The 20,652-nt window shown below is 38.4% G+C and overlaps 1 protein-coding gene across 4 annotated transcripts in view; it reads left to right on the top strand.

The window, feature by feature from the left end:
- The window catches only part of COL24A1 (collagen type XXIV alpha 1 chain), a 119,118-nt gene that overhangs the window by 46,471 nt on the left and 51,995 nt on the right, over window positions 1-20,652 (top strand). For all 4 annotated transcript variants that reach the window (XR_012581303.1, XM_074546065.1, XM_074546066.1 and 1 more), the window contains 6 exons: window positions 1,025-1,078; window positions 7,966-8,019; window positions 12,223-12,276; window positions 13,003-13,047; window positions 18,059-18,112; window positions 19,144-19,188. Coding sequence is in view for 3 of the 4 variants with exons in the window: in XM_074546065.1 (XP_074402166.1) it covers window positions 1,025-1,078; window positions 7,966-8,019; window positions 12,223-12,276; window positions 13,003-13,047; window positions 18,059-18,112; window positions 19,144-19,188 (306 nt within the window). In the remaining variant the exon portion in view is untranslated. The remainder of the gene's footprint in view (window positions 1-1,024; window positions 1,079-7,965; window positions 8,020-12,222; window positions 12,277-13,002; window positions 13,048-18,058; window positions 18,113-19,143; window positions 19,189-20,652) is intronic.

Raw genomic sequence — 20,652 nt, 5'->3', positions numbered from 1 at the left:
AAGCTGCCAACACTCAGTCCACTGTCAATTTTCTAATGTACAATCAAGCTGATAACTGGTGAACACACTTAGATCTCATAAATGTCATGGGCCCTTAAATTCATTAACACTTTTCTTGTCCTGGAGAATTTACAGTATAAACATGAATTCTGCATTAAAATTATGCATATTTGCTTAAGCTTAGACGGGAAAAATCATATTTTTTGTTTTCAAAGGTGCAAGAATTTCCTCTTTCGGGATCAGGCTGATTCACATGCTGATCTTTTAAGATAAGCTTGTGAATCAGCCTGTGCCTGAAAGAGCTGTGGATTTTAAGCATAAACTGAATGTAACCAACCTTGTGACTTATGTTAAATTAATCTATGAGACCTCAGTCCTGCAAGTAATAGAAATTTACCTTTGTAGAATGAATTTACAATGAAGTCATTCATATTAAAAATTAGAGAAATGTTTCCCAGGTCAGACCTTAATTTTGCTCAAGTGACATCTACTTATGGTGGCAGAAAGAGTCTGAAAATTTGGAAGAACAGATATAACTTAGGGAAATTTGGCCCATTTTTAGATAGGTTGAAATTTGTGTATAAAGCTACCATTACATGTGGATAGGACCTAATTTTACTGTTATTAATCACAAAACTGCCATTTCTTTGGCTATGATTAGATACTTAAAATATATAAGTGTGTAAACCAATATCTGTAACAGTTACTTTCTGGATGTTAAATGATATGTAGTTTTTATTGTGAAAATCATATGTATTTAATGTGATTTTTATGTGATTCCTCCCAATTTTCTCTGTTCTAAACTAATTTGATTTTTTTTTTGTTGTGACTTCAAAGAGATATGAAGAACTAGTTTTAATAGTATCCAAAGAGAGGCAGATATAAAATTTCCTATTTAGTGAAAAAGTAATCTCAACTTTCTGTTGGCCTTTTTGTTAATAAATGTTTTTTAAATCCTCATAGCCATCTGTTATTAAAAGATGAATTATCATCAGAAATCTTAACTGTTTGGGTTCTTTTCAAGGGTAAAATTGGAGAACCTGGACCCCGTGGACCATTAGGTCCTCAGGGACCTGAGGTAAGAAATTGCTTGGTAGTGGTAAATTGAATGTTGGTTCTAAATGATGAAAATAAGAGGTAAAGGAGTTTGCTCCATAAAAGACTGTTTTCTTAGTTGAATTAGGGACATCTTCTTATTCAGTCGTATTTGATGAATTAATTCTCCTCCATAGAGTACAAAAGATTCCAGCTCATAATTTTTTTCTGCAAAATGTTAATGTACAGGATCTGTGCATACGAAGTAGTTCTTCATTTGCTCATGTGATTAGGATTTGCTGTCTCTTGAATCCTGTTGTTATGGGGTACACCTGGAGTGAGACTCATGTGATTTCTGAGGCACACTTAAATTTGTAAATATTAAAACATGTTTACAAATGGGATGTTCCATTTTCCAGGCCTGATTGCATATTTATCACTTAAAAGAAACACAGAGGATAAGTCACCTGGGAAGGGTTGCCAAGCAATTGAATTTGGAAGTGAAGTTTCCTAAGAAGTCCTGAGTGCTATGGAAGTCTGTGCAGAAACTCAGTCTCCAAATTGTCCCATTTTGGTGCTTTTTAGCATTTATACCACAGGCTTTAAGGAAAAATGCTGTGGTCTGTACCAAAAAGACATGTTTATACACAGACATATGTATCTGCTGGAGAGATGAAAGCAGAAATTGTGGATTGTTCTTTCTAATCAGCCTCCTGCAATGAATGTATTTTGGGTTTTGTTTGGTTTGTGGTGGGGTTTCTTTGTTTGTTGGTTATCCTTTTTTAAAAAAATATGAATGAAAGACATATACTAGTAATGATCCTTTTTCTGCCTTTACATGAGCACATCTCCTCAGACCAAGGCTCTATGCTCCTACCTTTCTTATTAGGCAAAAGCCCTCACTGAGGGAAAACCCACTGGAAAGTGCATTGCAGCAACACAAGGTGGTCTGCTGAGAATAAGTCCCTCTCATTTGGTCAAAGAGTGTGCAGAAGACACAAAGCCTGTGCATGTTGTCCACAGCTGCCACCCTCTGTGGCTCAGGATTTTGGATTTTTCAAGACTCTTAATTGCATCTTTTCCTTGCATAGCTTCCAGCAAGGGAGACTTGAGGCAGGTTAGTCCCAAATTGTTGGTCTTGAGGCCTGTATCCTGCTGTCCCTGCTGGGAGCCCTTCCTAGTTCCTTATTCCAACACAGACGTGCTGCTCCTTTGTGTCTGGGGAAAAGATCATCCTGGACTGGTTACCCTCAGGGCAGATAGGGGTGGGAATCTTTCTGTCTGAAAAGCTCAGTATTTCCCCTTGCTCAGGAGTGCAGAACTGCTTCATCATTAGAAGGCAAATAAGGTGCATGATGCTAGATAATTAAAACTTGGGTGTCCAGGCACTTTTTTTGAGTAATTGTCTTCAAAATGGTCAGTTTAAAACTGCAAAACTGTGTTTCTCTTTATTTCAGTCATGCAAGACAGTTCCAAATAAACTAAGAGGTTTTTCCACCTTTTACTTCATAAAAATATGGTCACCATATGGCAAAATAGAAACAGAAGGGATGTAGGATAGCAGCATACTGGGATTTTGGACAAATTGAAGATATTAGAAGTTCTATAATGAAAGGAATTTAAAATAAGCAACTTAAAACTGAAGAGTGTATGTGTCCCTCAAGTTACATTGTCTTATAAAAATAAATTAGTTGTTGTTGCCAGAAGTTATTTAGACACAACCAAATATATGAAGTATGAGCAAATAACATAGATTTTTCCCCAGGAAAAGCCTACTGTAATATGTCTGATCAGGTCTCTTCTTCCAAAGCCAGACAGCTAGCAGGTCAGACAGGGCTGCTTTCCTTGTTCCTGTTTCATTATCTGAATGGTCAGACTTCCTGTGACCCCACGTAGAAAACATGCATTATATAGTATACTAAAAGTTCCCTTGATGTTTCTGGAAATAGAAGAATGTGATGAATTAGTGTCTTTCAAGTATTCAGAGTACTTTGGATTTAGTATAGATGTGACAATCCATACCATATGCCTTCTGTGAAAGATTTAATTTTTAAATCCCCCAAAACTTATATTGGGATTTGTTGGACTTTGCTGTGAGCAGGAGGAACAAGGCTGTGTCTGCCCAGTGCAGAACCTCTCAAACTCTGCTTCCAGCTATTCCTCTCTCTTTTTGTCCAACATTAAGACAGTGGGATTTTTAAATGTGCTCTGTCCCCGTTTGTTTTGGGTACATGTGTAATAAGAACCTGGGGAAAGATCCTTTGATCTTTCCAGTGACACATTTGAGTGTTTCATTCCCAGTAAAAAGAATAAGTGCTGTCCCTGATTTTCCTCCCCTGTAAACTGCAGTAACTCTGGCACTCCAGCAGCTGAGCTCTGTAACTCTCTCTGCACACAGCTGTGGGAGCCGGGCAGGCAGACTCTGATCGTCCTCACAGGGGTTTTGTGGGTTGAAATGCAGATCACCAGTGAGTTGCTTCCTAAATCTTTCCTCTGCAGCTGTGCAGCCAAGGTACACCAGGTCAGAGTTGAAATAAGCCACCCACCTCTAGGCAGGGTCCATTTGGGACTGCAGTGCTGCTGGCAGGAGGGCAGAGGGAGGGACAGAGGTCTGGCTCTCGCTCTCTGGGTGGCCAGACAAGTTCTGGCTGCCAAGTGACTCTTTCAGGGCAGGAGTCCTGCAGTGTCAGGCCAAGTTCTCTTCTGGGTGTGCTTCTGCAGAGCCAGGGTCTGTCGTGTGCCTGAATGCCTGCTGCTCACCAACCACTGGATATACTCAGTGAACACTTCATGGAGTGGAGTCTTCATCATTGCACTGCTTTGTCATGCATCTGAAAATGAACCACTGAAATATAAAATTTCTGTAAAGCTTTGTTTTATTGGCATGATGACTGGAAAGTGCAGATCTGACTGTTCTAACCCATGATGTCTCAGTTACTGTGTACAATGAGGTATGCAGTGCTTATTGTTCATGTGAATGAAATTAGACAAGCCTTTGACAGGCTTCCTCATGTATTCAGAATATTTTATAGTTAAATTTTGCTCTAGAAATTGCATTTAATTATCCCTCCAAAATGAAGGTGAGTTATAGTTCCTTTTAGGTGTGCCTTGAGAGTGTTATAACTAGGTTTCATGTGAAGCAGAGAGAATTTTTCATTGTCTTCGATAGAACCTTTTTCATCTGTGCAGTATTGTGTTTTGATCTGAAGTCATTAGCTCACTCCTTCAGAAAGGTACCTGTATGGGACTCAGCTGGTGTGTTCCATGCTCAAGGCAGCAGCCTTACAAAAGAAAAGGATACATTCAAAACACAACAAAGAGTCAAAAAGGCAAACATTTTGTAAGTGAATCAGTGGCTGCTTTGAGGTCTTCATTTAAAAAAACCCTTTATTTTTAGTGCATGTTTCACATGCATTATCACATGATTTTGAGTTTTTGCAAACAATGCCAGGTGTGCAGCGATAACATTGCCTTCTATTTCTATATTGCATCAAATGAGTTGCATGCAAATGATTTGTAGGAAATATAGAAATAAAGATAATTTAAAGGCTGAACTAATTGTGTGCTCTGGCACATATCTGAGGAAATGCTCTTGTGAAATTGCTTATACTCTCTACTTGCCTTTGCCCAGAATCTTCATCTGGTCCTTTCCCAAAGTTCTGTGTCTGCATAACACATGCTTTTAGAAGAATCATAAACACTTATTGGAGAATTGTAGGTTTTTGCAGAAACCTTCTTGAGGTGATTTGATTATAATTAGTAATGAATCTCTAATAAGGTATCTTGTTGAAGTTTAGTAGCTACATCCAGTCAGTCTTGCTTCTCAAAATTTATTCTAATTTCTTATTGAAATCAATTTCAACCTGTGATTGAATGAACTCTTACTGGAGCAGGGGAACCTGGTGACTGAAGGGGCTGTTGCACTCCCTGGAGACATTTTCCCTCCACGACGGCTCTCCACCCCTGCTTGTCCTGATCCCCTCGAGGGCAGCCAAGGGCATGAAGATGGGTGGCCAGTGATGCTGGCAAATGTCATGTGAAAATGGTTTGAGGTGACATTCTGCCAATGAGAGAGAATTCCCCTTGAAAATGGAGTGTAATGTCTCAATACTTCTGATATTCTGCTTCCATATTAGCAGCCGCATAGAAAGACAAAAGAAAAGCAAAAGCTTGGCAGAGTGCTCATCTCTGGAGCACTGAGATATGCCTTAACATAGTAACAACTTGGTCCTCTCTGCATTTTTTCAAATTAAACATTATATCAATAAATGACAGCAATAAATATGTTAATTTTATATTTCAGTGTTCAGTACAAAAAGTGGAACTCCCACAGGAAGGATAAGGCATGCTTGTGTTGAGATAGTTGGCACTTCAGATTTCTTTGATGCCACATTTCTTTTGATTAAATGAAGTGGATTCTAAAGTGCTTTGCTGGCAAAAGACCACATCTGCAGCAAGATTTTGAAAATAATTTGTATCCTACCAGCTGCTGGGCTTCTGGCTGATGGAAATGAATAATCTGCATTTTTTTAGAGGTCAATACCAAGGGCTGGTTGGTTCTGAATAGTCTGAAAACTACATTGCAGCTGGAAACTATACATTAATCTCCTGGCCTTTCACTTATGGAAGAATAATGAATTTTTAATCTGGAGTAACTTCCCATGGAACTGACTGCTGAATAACTCATTTCAAATTTAAGCATTGCCAGAGATACATCCCACTTCACTATGAGGAATCTGATTGGCAAATCATTATATGAAATACCATTGCTGAGGTATTTCAAGAGCTCCTTCCTGGTTCATTCATTTTCTGGAATTGTCTAAAGTGGTTGTTTGTGTCCTGGGTTATTACATTTGTTCATGGATTATTAATGTGAGAACATCTTAGAAACAATTTTCTAATACTACCATAGCATCTGCCTTATTTCATGGTTGTGCTCAAGAGGAAAAGTCTTAATCCATCTTCACAGAAAAGGTAAAATTATGAGGATTTTAAATTTTTAAATGCATTGTTTAATGTTGATGTTCTCAGACAAGTAACCCTCTTGTATCCCAATACATGAAAAGATTTCAAAATACCATGTTTGTTCTACCTGCAATAGTACTTGTCCATACCTACATCTCATGGTCCTTACTGAATTCCCTCTAGAAAAATTTAAACAAATAAATAAATAAAGTAGATCTATTCATTCATAAAAGCATTAGAATCTTTCTTAATTAACATTTTTCTAGGCAGATTGTTTACTGGAATGTTTATTGCCAAGAGGAAGTTGTCTGTGTCAGCATTTAGCACTTGTTCACACATTAGAAATGAGCAGATTTACAGATATGTGAAACAACTCACCCCTTGGTAACTATTTAAGGTCTGTAAACAAGTAAATTTAAAATAAAGAAAGGACAAGCAAAAAAACTTCTAAGGAATTGACTTAACTCTTCAATCTATTTCAGCAGACAGCAGTGGCCAGGATTTTAAAAACAACACCTCCTCTTTTGAACTGTATAGAAATGAAGGGTGATGCAAGTGAGGGTTCTAGGTGTGGGTCTCAGGGCCTTGGTCACATGTAAATAATATGCTCTGTGCCACCTAGAGGCATGTTGGAATTGTTGCACAGCTCTGCTTGTAATTGCTTATTTATGGAAAAAGAAAGGGAAACCACTGTATTTCACAATATTTTCACAATACTGATGTGTTGTGTAATATTGAGTGTTAGAGTTGCTGCCCATCTTCTGAAAACTCAGACCATTCTTACTCGTTTGTGGTTTTCTTTCAGACTCATTAGCATCCAACTGATTTTTAAAAATGGTTCTGTGTATGTGCTTTTTGTTTCCATTATTGGAAAAATATGCATATATTTTAATCTATAATGATTTTCTCTTAATGAAGAAGGAGACTTGTTCTCCTGAGTGTTAGACCATGGGTTTGGTTAGATGTAGTAATAAATATTTTGCTCAGAGGAACTGGCAGTCTTGCTGTTTTCAGATGGTTAAAATTTAATGAAATGTGGAAGTTTATTAAAAAAGCAAATCTTGTCTGGGGACTGAATGAGCAGTGTGCTAACTACAGGGTCAATTACCAATGCTTTATTTTATCCTACAAATGTAAGATCATGGATTCTCTCTGGCTGTTTATGGAATTTAACTCACTACTACTTAACTACTATTGTATTACATAAAGGTTAGTGACACCATTTTTTTCCTTAAAATACATTCATTTCTTCTAAAGCAATCTAGCTGGAGCTGAATTCCTCTGACCCAGAGGCCTCCTCATGGCATCCCAAGCCAATGCCTTCTGGCCAGGTGGTTTGCAGTGATAATTTTGGTTGATTCCTTTCCTGTGCATAATTACCTTTTCTTTACTAACAGCTTGACCTACACTAGAGTGTATTTCACAAAGGCCAGTTCTGAATAATGCTACATGCTGATGACCTTCAGTTAGTGCCAGCCAGACCTTGATTATCACCTGCTGGTCTGGAGGCAAAAGCCTCTTCCCTTTTTCTTAATCTTGCAGTGATCTTGTCCTTAACGGGGATTCAAGGGCATCAGCTGCTCTCTCAATTTTATGAAAAGAGTAGTTGAATTCATAAGTACAGGACTTGATGCAGGCTGTTCTCTGGTGATTTTTTTTGTGCCTCCAAACCAGTCCAATGGTTTAATTTCAAACATTGCTTAGCGGATAAAAAGTCTTATCGTGAGAGAAATTAAATCCATGCTGACATCTGCTAAATTGAGTTTAACAAAAGCTGCCTAAAATCTGTCACTTATCCAAGTCCTTTCAAGGAAACATAATGGATTTTGACATTTTTTGGAATGGTAGAAGAAATTTATTTCTTGTTTCTGTGACTCAGGTTTATTAAATGAATGAACAGAATCAAAACAAGTACATTGAAAACATTTCTACTCTGCAAATGATTTGTCTCAATGATTTCTTTAGGGTTTTCCAGGAGATATTGGTGTACCTGGATTAAATGGCCCTGAAGGTCCTAAGGTAAGATTATATGAAAACCTTTTAAAAATAATAGTAAATAGTGTTAATCTCTGAGGAGAAGGCTCTGAGAGATGGACACTGGCATTATGAGAAGATAATCCTACTGTCAGAATGCAGGTACTTTGCCTCAGATGTTTATATGAGGAAGTTATTTGAATGTTTAATGCTGTCCACACAGTTCTGAGAGTAAATACAGTGTTAGGTGGAAGCTTGTAATGGCAAAATAAGTTTGAGAAAGTGATATGTAGCTAGAAAGTAGCATATGTTTCATATGCACTTAAATAGAATGCATGCCAAATGTATGCAGATCTTTGTATTGCTCAGGTTCCACCTGCTCTAAGAATTGCTTTTAACAATTTTTAAAAGAAATCGTATTTGAAGGTATGAAAATGTGTAAAATTTATGCACCAGATTAAATTATAGGTAAAGCAATAGATATAACAATTAAGGATAAAATTTATCTACAAAACTGTGCCAGAATAATTTAGCTTCTGCTCTTTAGTATATTGAATTTTTAGATCCAACTTAGGCAATAATTACACAGATAGAGTTTTCAATGAAGCTTCGAATAAAAGCAGATATAGGAAATTTTTGCTGAATTGGAAATGGTGGAGACTAACAGAAAAAGTGCAGGTAGCTCAGAAATAACCCAGAGGAAAATGATTGGATGATATCTAAAGGTTAACTGCTTGTTGAAAGGCAAATACCAGTGAAGTTCCTCACTCATCAGCCTTGGGACTATTCTTACACTGTATTTTCTGTGGTGAATAGGCACAAGTATGGCAGAATGAAATCTGTATATGAAACCAAGTTGAGCATCTTTAGATTGTCTAAAAAATTGCATTTTTTGCTAATTCATTCCACTTCAGTTATTTCTGTTTGATTCATGCAAGGACTAAAACAATAAATTCCATTATAAACTTAGACCAAAGACATTGCCAGATCTCTTTGAAATGAAAGCACAATAATGCAGTTAGAAATCAAGTGAAATTGTAGAACATATGAGTCAAGATGTCTCATTAATGCCTCTTCTCAAAGCTTGAGAATGCTTTATCTCTGTAGTACATTACTGGGCATTTTTATTCCAGAAAGACTCGGTCAAGTGAGACTAGATGCAGCAATAATACTTGAACGGCTTTATTCTGAGGGACAGTTTGCTTATTAGACTAAAATGAAGGCCTTTTTTGACCTTCAAGTAAACCAGAGGGCAGAAACTGGTGAGGCAAAAGAACTGTGCAAGACCAACAATATAATTTGTCCAAGAACAAATCATACCCGTTGTCTTTGAGTAAACAGACATTTTCAAATAATCAAATTGCTCAAGCCATAGCCAATGTTTTCTGTATCTCTTCTCTTTCAACCATGCCAAGAGCCTTTTACCAAAATAGACATTAATTGGCTAAGAAGGCTGAGAGCTAGTTATCTGATGGGGCAAATTGAGGAGAAGTTAAAATGTGTTTCTATAGAGTGTCCGCCTTCAATTCTGATTTATTGCTTTGCTGACTTGTTTATAGGCATGTATGCATAATGTTAGCAGCCTTATGTGAATGAGTTTGTCGCACTATTGCAGTGGCTGTTGCTCTTTTGTTTCTGAGTTACCAGAGTGTTCACAAAAAAACACCCTGTGATGATGAAAGACTCTGTCTAGGGAAAATACTAGAAGAGAAATACAGCAGTTCTCGTGCTGCAGTTCAGATTTAATTGCCCAAGATTATACGTGAACGATGTAACAGATCTAATCCCTGCTGCTTGGTTTCTTCAGTGGGATCAAATTGTTGCACGTTATATCTGAGCAATTTGTTAGAATTCTGTTTTTGTTAATACATATGTTACAGATTTGTTGCTTTTTCAGAGATTCCAGAGAAAAAAGTTACTAAGAAGTGGACTATAAAGTTTGAGACTCCATGTTCCTTTGATACAGAATTACGCAGCTGAACCAGATTTGGTGCTCTCCAGCACATTTGGTATTAGAGAAAAAGCTTAGCCTGCCCTAATCAGGGACAACTGATGGCTTACATTTGAAAAGAAGGATTACCAAACTGGAAAAACTCTTATACTGCTCCCAGTACTGAGAGAGAAGCTCTGCATGACTTTGGAAATGTTTGGCTTTTGGGATTCCCAGCTGCCTTGAGCTGACTGCAGTTCTAAAATTTTCCTCCAGCTTTTATTTTTAGAAAACTGTTCTCATTATGCTGCTATTTTCCTCATGTTTTTGTTTATGCTTCCTCAGAAGCAAAACCCATTTTAAAAGCCAAGAAAGCAGGGTAAGCTTTATTTTTTAGGAGCTGGTATGGGATAAATTCAACTTCTTGGATGTCTAAGCTCTATTGAGTGTGATCAGCTGTCTCTAAATGCCAATAGAATTTCTGGATTGTAAATGTTCCCCAAATTAGTGAAATAATCAGCAAATCTGATCTTTCAAAATCAATGTTCAAAGGATTTATTATGTAATTTGGTCTACAGAACATGACTCAGCTTGGAAACAGTATTTTAGGAGGTGTTTGATCTTGATCCACTGCTTATTAAAAAATGGCAAAACACTTTTTTTTAAAAAAATGGAATAAGAATGTTTTGAAGAAGTTCTGAAATAACTTTGTTTGTTCCCTATGTTATTCTTTGCAAGTATTTTTTTGCAAGAAAAGTGAGAGGAAAAGGTAGTCAGAAAATGCTGACTTCTACTGTAGTTTTTCCAGCAGTGTGTGTTGTAGCATGGAAGAAGCTAAGAGCTTCCTTCCCCTGTTAACTTATGTTTGTTTGTATAACACATTTTAATAAAGTGATTATTAGGCGTTTCACCTCTTCTGGAAGGAATGGTCAGCTGGGAAGTTATGTATGGGAAATACAGGATACCCCATTTGCTGACTCCTGTTTTTTTTCCAGACGCTTTGGCACATGTGCATTGCCTCCCTTCATTTTCTGTTTTTGCCTGAAACCCCAAGGAGGAGATGGAAATGTCATTTAGTATTAATCTTCAGTTTACAGCCTGGAATTTTTTCTCTGTATTCAGTTCAGTGCAGTGGAAGGGTGTGTACAGTAGCAGTGCTGCTGCCATTTGCATTTCAGTGCACTGAAATCCTTATGTCCTAATGGGCTTTGCTGTTAGACTAAACAGCTGTGCCAATGAGAAAATGTCATTACTAACCGTAGGAGAATATTACTTATCTAGTAATATTTTAATTACTGCTGAAAGCCCTCCTGTCACTTTTGTGCTGGTATGTCCAGCAGCACTCCACCCCAGTCCTTCCCAGACTGATGGGCTCTTCCACGACACTCACTACCTTGAGATGGCCTGGTCCATTTTTCTCTTCCATTTTACTTTGCCTGCTGAGTAAATTGTTACTGGACCAATGCCTGGACCAAAGTCTAGACTTCAGCTTCATTAGTACACAGTTAATAAGGCTTACACTTTCCACCATGGCTTTCCTCAGAGGATAATCATATCTCTCCTAAAGGGCAGCTTCTTTGTTCTTGTTGCTTTATCTGATATTGTTAAGCTTAGGTTTCCCAGAGCATTAATATGTTTACGCTTTTTTTGTTGTACTATGCCAGGTCAAGTGCTTTTCCCAATTATCCCATTGTAATTGGGGTGCCCAAGGTTTTTGATACTCTGCTAGCTGCAAAGTCTTTTTAACAAAGTTTTGAAAATGTTGGTTTGAGTAGTCATGAAAACTCTGAGCTGGCAGAGGTTAAGGTGCTTTATCTCTGGGTAGCTGATTATAATCCTAATAGAAAAGTAGGGGCTGAACATCACAAGTAGTTTTGGACAAACTAGTGGTCTAAATTCACTTTGTAGTTTCTTCCCATTGCAATGTGTCCACACGTGTTATTCTAAAGACTTCCCTAATACAAGGTCTGCACATTGATGATGCTTTAATCTTACTATGGTAGTGTGCACTGACTCTTCCAAAAGGGAGAAGTTGTTCTATTGTGTTCAGATATTCTTATTCCCTCACAACAAAAAAAGAATAATGCTTCAGCAAAATCTATGTAGAAGTTTTTATGATGCTTGGTTTTCTGCATCTTTGCCTGGCTTTCTACGGGAAACATTTGAACAATGGTTTCAGTGTTTCTGTGGACAATGGTAAGACGTTAGGTGCGCTACCTCAGTTTTGGGTTTTAGTCCAGGTTTGTAGGAGGAGAGAGACTAGACCAACATGATTGTCACTTGATGTAAATTCTCACTGTGTTTGTTTGGATGTTTAGGGAGCTCTGGGTGACCGAGGGCCTCCAGGGCCACAAGGCCCCAAAGGAGTTGAGGTAAGATGAAAAAATTATCCAATTAAGAGATTATGTTTCAAAGTTGTGAGGGGTTAAGAGGGTTAGACAACAATGGTTAGATGTGCGTGGTGTTGTCAAGCAAAATTTGAAGCTTCTTTTTCATTTTGGCAAGTGTTTTAAATTTTTTTTAGCAGCCTTATGGGGATATGCATCCATTATGTGGTTTATTTTAATTTCAGTGGAATCTCATATTATATATGTCCAGAGCTGTATGTGGTTGTTTTAGTTAAACTGGGGAGATGGGAGGGAAGGGAATGGGAGCTGTATGGAAACAGAAAACATATACCAATTTAATTACTATCTAGTGTCCTAGATAGTCTTAAGTAAACACTTAGACCCCTATTAACTGAAAGGGGAGAAAGGCAGTTCCTCATCTTATGGATTCATCAAGTATTCTTAATTCATCATCATAAAAATAAAAGCTTATATCTTGAATGCTAAAAATAATTAATATTAAAAATAATTTAGTTGGTGATTCTGAAGATAGAACTCTAGACTTCTAAGGGGCTAAATGATGGGCTTCTGTGCCAGATACTGAGTGAATGAAAGCACAGTGGTCTGTTTCCAGGTGTTTCTATCAGACTTGGACTCAGGCAAGCACACATGAAGCTTAGGATGGTATAATAAATACAAAAGTTAGCTGCAGACTTTCTTTTTTAAAACTGGACTTGTCATCAAGGTCATTGAAGTCCTGATTTCTTTTAGGGAGAAGTGGGACCAGCTGGACCTGTTGGAGGAGTCGGCCCAAGAGTAAGTATGAGGAATTTTGGTAGGGCAGGCTGTTTTTCAGTAGGAATGCTGCTTTCAAATGTAAGTTTACTGTGGGAAGTGATAAAATGGCATTTCCTGATTGAATGTGTGTTTTTCCTCAGAACATGCTCAAAGCAGAGCTGGGAGGGGAAATTATTTTCCATACAAAGGGTTTGAAAGGCGCTGCTATAGTGCACAGAATATAGTGCTCCTCTGAGACAGATGAAACTGCCATGCACCTTGTAGGGACTGAACCAGCTGATATATCAAAATATTTCTACTCAGCTCACAGGGAGCAATGTGAAGGATGTATGCTTTAAGAAATCTACCAGAAACCTGGCAGATAGTTACTGAAAACAATAAAGCTGCAAGGTCACAATAAACATGCTGTTTATGCTGACAAGTTTTAATAGCAGTTTAAAACCATCATCCAATTTTTTTGTTATAAAAATATACTATTGTCTGAGAGTATTTCAGTGAACTTGAAGCTTATTTTTAGAAAAATTCTCTGCTAAAATGGACACTAACCTGCTCTAGGGATTACAGGAGTGTCTCTAAGTTTATTGAGTGCATTTTGATCATCTGCCTTTACGTGATTCGATTATGGTTGGTAATCACTGACTTGGCTTTCATTCTGGATGACTTCCCATTTCTTGCATGAGTTTGAGAGTCTTTTCCACTGTTTTCTGCTTTTGGAGTAGATATATGGATATGTCATTTTTCCTGTTCAGTAGCTAGTCAAAGCTGGGAATTTGCTTTCTGTTAAAAATTATATTAAAATATTTATTTGCCACATAGATTAGGTGTTAAGACAAACAAACTCATACCAAAACAAAAAAAGGCAAAAGACCAAACACACAACTTTCCCACAAAAGTCTCTCTGTTTTTCAGCTGAGGAAAACATGCAAAAAATTAAACAGAATTTCAAAACATTCTGTAGTTTAGTTCAATATTGAGTTTAATCTGTCTGAGCTTCTGCCGAGAGTCTCATGGAAATTTTTATTTTGGCTGCATCATCCTTTGAGTCTCCTCCTTGGGCAGGGCTTCATGGCTGGACAGCAACTCCCCTGTTGTGCTGTGGCCATTGGAAAGGAAGATGCTGCAGTGGGTGACTCATGGGCAGTGAGACACCACCTTCCATCCCCCACGTCACCGGCACACTCAGGCCACCATCAGCTGCTGTCAGACTGACCCAGGAGGAAACATTTTTGTGTAACCTAGCAAACTGAAATATTTTTTATCTATTTTGGGTCAATTTGACCTAAATTATTAAGGTTTTTATTTCTCTCAGTGGGAAATGTGCACACCATTGGCATGTCTTATGGCTCTCTGGTTTCTCTCTCACAGCAAGCAGCTGAGAGCAGAGTATGTGCATCTGAAAGGTGCCCCAGGGTTGCTGGCTCTAGACATTTTTTTAGTGGCTTGCTGGCTAACATACACCTGAAATGAGCGATAGGGGAAAAGGGAGTTTTGCTTGATGGGCAGCTCTGCCTGTTTTTCCTCCTTGTCCAGGGGCCCAGAGGCTCTTGCCTGGATTCTCTGGCTTCTCTGGACTCCAGCTGTTTCACAGCTCCAGGCCAGCTTGTTTGTGCTGCTGCTCTGCACTCTGCTCCCACCTCTGCTTGTCCTTGGTGCTGCCCTCCCACGTGTGACACACACTGAGTGTGTGGGTGAGAGTCACAGCCAGGGCTGAGATCTCACACAGTGTAGCAGGACTGAGTCAACAAGCTGCTGAACACATCTGTCTTTTTAAATTATGCTTACTTGACTGCAGTTTGATGTTCATTTGGTTTGCATAGCTTTTGCTTCCATTTTCAGTGAAAGGAGTTTTAAGAAGTGGATGTTGCACCTGAAAGTAAACGCTGTCCCTACTGTGTTGTCACTGCACTCATTAAATGGCCAAGGGGGCAGAGGAGGGACCTGAAGAAGGGGTCAGGCTGTGCAAGGCCCCAAGGCACCACCAGCTGTCAGCTCTATCTTTAGCTGACAGATATGTTTAAACTTGTGTTTTGTAGCCTCCAGGAGTGGGAATTCTTCATTTTCCTCATCAATCTGCTTCAGTTGTTTGCCTGGTTTACAGTCCTTTTTTCTAATGTCTAGCTGTTTTATCTGGAAGTCTTGCCTGTCTTTTTCTCACTACAGCCTTGCTTCCTGCCCCACAGCCTTTATTTGTGGGCAAGGTTAAATAGGTTTGTTCTCAGCCACTGTTACTTTCATTTTCTGGGGCTTGTCTGAGGTAGGTAAAGTATCCTTGTAGGTGATGTACTGTAAACCCTTCATTATTCTTGCGAAACAATAGCAGAGCAGGTTTCTAGTGCTTCTGGAATCCTCATCTCTTTTACAATTTCTGGTCAAAATATCCAATCCCTAGATCAGGTTTAGGCTTGTGATAAGCTGGCAGCCATAAAATGTCACCTACAATGAAAAAAAAAAAAACAACTGATTTTTTTGGTGCTTGCTTATTTGTCCCATAAAACTACAGGAATTGCCTTACTAAAGATGTGTTTATTCAGTGTCCACCCACTTAACCCTCTCTCTCAAAGGCTATCCAAATATTAACACTGTAACTGTCAGTGTAGCTCAGCTCACTCAATGCAAGCATTGGTGCTTTTCTTTCGTTTGGTTTTTTTTTTTTAGTATCTTCATTGCTGGAGAAGAAAATGCCTTTAAAAGAGTGGAGATTGTTTTAAACCAGAAAGTAAAATGGAACTGTTGCAAGCTGATTCCTTCTGAGCTATATGTGTGAAACAGAAGCTGGAATTTATTTAGTCACAAGATAAACAGTTTCTCCTGTTGATAGTGGAAAATGTTCTCAACTCTGCCCCACACCCCAGTGCAGTATCTTTTGGAAGTGCCTGCCTGTGGGCTGAAGGCATGTGGGAAGCCTGTGGAGGGATTGAAATAGAGTGATAGTGAGAGATATTTATATCCACACCTGTAAGTACCAGCTGTGAGGTGAAAGGAAGCACACTTGGTTGCTGTTTCCTGAAAGAGAAGGGTAGAACTTGCAGTTAATATTTTAGGAAACAGACATTTCCTTTGGGATTGCCCTGCCCTGGAAGAGTAATTTTCTCAGGGGTTTGCCAGTAGAAAAGCAGCCATCCCTGCTTTACCCTTCTGTCAGTGACTTTTCCTCCATGTGTAAATGTATTGTATTTCTGTTTAAAGCCAAATCCATGTGTTTCAGATTGCTTTACCAGTTAAATCCACTTGTTCCATTTTCTGATCACCTTCCATGTGTTCTGTGTCCTTTGCAGCTAGTATATAGCTGAGGAGTGACAGCCAAGAAACCTTTACAAGCTGTAACTCCAGTTCAGCTCTCATAAGGCTTAAAATTATCAAGGCAGTTTATAGGGGCTACTGCTTTTCTTTTGATGAATTTCACTTAAAGTATTTTTATGTTACAGTCTTGCTGTATAGAATGACCTTAAGTTTCTTTACAACAAAGTAGTCCAACCGTATGTAGTGACCTGCAGAAGCCCATCACTTGTTTTTTGTTAAGCCTTGTGGAAAGACACGACTTGATTTATCTGATTCTTTCAAAACTTCTCTTCATGGTCTTTCCTCCCTACATTCTTGGCTTTTCCATATATTAGTCCATTGGCAACAACAAAAATATGTTCCTAAAGTGATTTTATTTATTGGAACTTGTCGGGCAGAATGAAATCACTCAGGTGGGCAAAGAGAATGAGAGTAGTAGAAAGGGATTAACACAAGAAGTCATGGAATCTGCTGAGATAATTTAATACCATTTTATCCATATAGAGAATTTCTCAGATGCTCAGAAATTAACACAAACATACTCTGAAAGACAGGAACAGAGCAGCTGGAGCAAAAGAGCCAAATGAAAAAATGCCATCTCTTTTTAAGAAAAGTTTTATTATCTGTTGCTTTACTTGCTCTTTTTTCAGCTTATATGGAATGGAAAACTTTTACTACAGACTCTGGTGATTCCAATTATTTAGTTTTCTGGAACAACCAGTGGTCATTTCTTTTTAGGACCCATCTGCATGGTTTTGATACTGAATCATTAAAATGTTGAATTAATTTTCTTTCTCCAGTTGTCAGCCTCCAGCAATCTCATCAGCAACTTGCTCAAGAGCCAGGTCCAGTCCCCTGGACCTTTGTTTGCTGGACCAGGGCCTTTTCCTCAGAGCAGATGGGGAAAGTCTGTCTAGGCAGGGCTGTGCTCTCCAGACAGACAAATGGTCAGGCCATGTTTTATGTGGTAGAGGAAGTAAAGTATACTGGGAGGGAAAACAATTTCTTAAAAAGGAGACATAATTACATTATAAACATCTAATTGAAAATTAAGTGGGAAAGCTTTCTAGTTTGTGTGCCTTTGTGAGTCTGTGTGAGTGATGACAGAGGGAGGGATGCATGTTGTGAAGTGCTTCAAAGATCCTGTCCCTTTGTGATCCTGCTCTGATTTGATGTTGCTGTATTTCTTCTGGCTAGCAGTGCTATTACCACAGTATCATGCCTACCAGATCTGTCAGCAGCAAAATGCTCGTGGAGAGAAATGAGACTCAAAATCATCAATTTGCTGAATAAGGAGAAGGTGTTTGAGCTGATTTTGTCTGGTTCAGGAAGGACAGTTATGACAGCAGTCCCTCAAGTCTAAGCATCAAATTTTATTAGTGTTGAGTCCCTGTTCTGCTGGAATTAACCAGGAGAGAACATTGCCATGCCTTTTTTTCTTTGTCTCCCTAATATGTTTTCTCAATGTGAAATTGAAATGTGTTTCAATCTTGGATTGTGACAGTTTTTCCTCAATGTTAACTGCTGTAAGACTTGATAAAATTTTGCTTACTGTTCCAGTAGTTGATGAAATATTAAATGATGTATTTTCAGATACAGATTTCTAAATACACTTGCTTAAAATTTTTATATTAATTATTACTAAACTGTACATTTTTAGTGCATGTATTTTGATAAATGGATAAACTGGGATGAAATTATCTTTTTGAAATAAAATATTTACAATATTTTATTCTAATCCTTACTTTAGGGAAAGCCAGGACAGAACGGTTATGTGGGTGATCCTGGACCAGAAGGTTTGAAGGTGATGGTTTTATTATGAAATAAATATGATGTATTTGGAATAGTTACACACAGCTATGTACAGTGACATACCAGTGAAAGCACACAAAGAATATAAATGTGTATCATACTGATGATTCTGTTTCTTGCAAGATCCCATTTTGAAAAAGGAGAAAATCATGCAGGAGGCAGGATTTCTAGGAGACAGGGATGTGCGAGCAAAGACTGCACCTGCTAAAATGAAATTGAGCAGCCTGGGAATGTGAGGGTGCCTGGACCAGGGGGCAACGAGGGGCTCAGGGCAGTTCCTACACTGGCAGGATTTTGGAAGTGTGAGTGGGGATGAGATGAAGGGCTGCTGCTCAAAGGGGGAGCTCCTGGCAGCAGAATTTCCCAGTGGTGATCTGCAATCTGCATAAACAGTGCACAAATAACTTTTTATCATTATTAGATACCTGGATTATAGTCCCAGCCAGATAAGCAATAGTGCTTACACTCCCAGCTTCCACCTGTGAAACACACGGCAGAATGTTCCAGTTATGTAACCGTGTTATTTTGGAGAACAGAATTAATCAGTACTTAATGACAGTTTCAAGATTTTGGGGGAAGGGGGAGAAGTTTGTTAAAATGTCATTGAAATGTCGATTTTCCTAATATTTCTTAACAAAATTACAGTAATCATTAAAGTGGACAGGCAATATCTGCTTTTAAAGCAGTAGAGAAATAGTGAAGGTATTTTGCTGAAAGCCTTAAATAAAAATAGAATAATTAATTTATATTGTTTGCTGACCTAATGTGTTTTGTGAGCACTTAATTGATAGTTTTTATTTGTGCAGGCAAATCCTGAATATATTAGGACATCATTTTACCAGATCAAAATTAGCCACTGACAAAATTGGTTTTGGTTACTTAATTTTAGCTTTTAAAGTTTTAATTGGCAGATGTAATTTAGAAAATAAGGAGGCTCCTAGGAAAACAGAGGACTTTAATATACACATATGAAAGAAATTACTTTTCTAGTGAACTCAATCATCTGCTTTCTGCATTTAACAGGGAGAAAAAGGAGACCAAGGAAACCTTGGAAAAACTGGTGAAGCAGTAAGCTTGAATTCTCTTTCTGGTTTAATTTTTAATTCTGTTTTATTTGTAAGCAAATGAATAATTGATTGCAGACATTTCTGATGAAGTTTGCTGTATTCAAAGCTGTAGTATGTCAGTTATACCTTTGTAATCTTTAAGATTCATACTCTTTAAAGAAATTTCCCATTTTAAACATTTTCCAAAATTAACTCTACTTTTCTCCCAGCATGTTGTGTGAATATTGCAGGTGGTTGTAGGGATTTTCCAAGGCATGTTCATGTAAGTAAGTGATCCTTTTCCACTGCATCATTTGAGAGGCTGCATTTAGCCTGAGATGAATTTTGCAGGCTTGTTCTGTCTCTGCTCCATAAAATCACAGAGCTCAAGGTGACCTTGTGGTGACACATATCCATCCTCTTCTGCCTAGGCAGGATCTGTTATCTTTGCATAATTTCTGACAAATATTTGTCTAACCAGTTATTAAAAAGTTCCAGGACCAGGGCTTCTCTATTTTTTAAAAAGTTCTTTCACTTGTGTAACCTGATTCCTTTCTGCTGGAAACAGCATTTTACATATGGTGGTTGTTATTCTGTGCCTCTTTCATTCTTTCTTTTCAGGCTTAACAGTCCCAATTCAATTAGCCTGTTATGTTTTTGAGATAATTTAAGTCACATTCTAACTCCCTGTAGTCTGTTTCCAATTCATCTGAACATCTATGACTCCAGCTTACTGCCCAAGCTGCTAAGAGTGCTGAGAAAGGAAACATTGCTTCCTACAAGCCTATTTCTTGCATAGACATGCTCCCTTTTACAGTAGTGTGTTGTTATTCAGTTTGAGATCCACAACCTCCTATCCTGCTTTTTTTAAAGGCATGGTCTCTCTCAGTTCTTCCACTGCAGGTGCCTTTTTAGTTGATAGTTGTCACTGAAGCATACCATGTTGGAATTATCTCTACTTAACTTCATCCCCTGCCCTTCTGTATTTATCTGGGATTTATGAGCAGATGTGAGCTTATTGGCCTATGCTTGAGTTACCCAAATATTGTGTAGAATATGATTAAATTGATTTTATTTCTGGAATTCACCTATGCTGAAGAGAGATACCACACTTTGGTTTGGGCTTAGTGCTGTACTTCTCACATGAACTCTGTTCAGCTTAGTGGGTAGTCAGAGTCAGCTCCCCATTGTCTGCACAGCACTGAGCAGATGTACCTGAGGCACCTCATCTAATGGCTGGTGACTGCAGGAGTGGGACAAACTGCTGAGTGGTACAAACTTCAGCTCCACTGGGCACTCTGGAGGTTGTGCTCTGGGGAAGGGCACTGAGAAGCTGGACTCTCTGTTAAAAGCATCTGCTGACACAGGAAGCAGAAGTGCCATGACATGCCACAATGTCCCCTTGAAAGTCATGCAGCATATCTCTAGGGGTGACTTTTTTTGCGTGTGAATTCTGTCTGACTTCTGTCTGAATTTCAGCCTGTAA

The sequence above is a fragment of the Zonotrichia albicollis genome, chromosome 8 (genome assembly GCF_047830755.1).
Source record: "Zonotrichia albicollis isolate bZonAlb1 chromosome 8, bZonAlb1.hap1, whole genome shotgun sequence".
In the NCBI taxonomy this organism is placed as follows: domain Eukaryota; kingdom Metazoa; phylum Chordata; class Aves; order Passeriformes; family Passerellidae; genus Zonotrichia; species Zonotrichia albicollis.
This window is presented reverse-complemented; position numbering and strand designations above follow the sequence as displayed.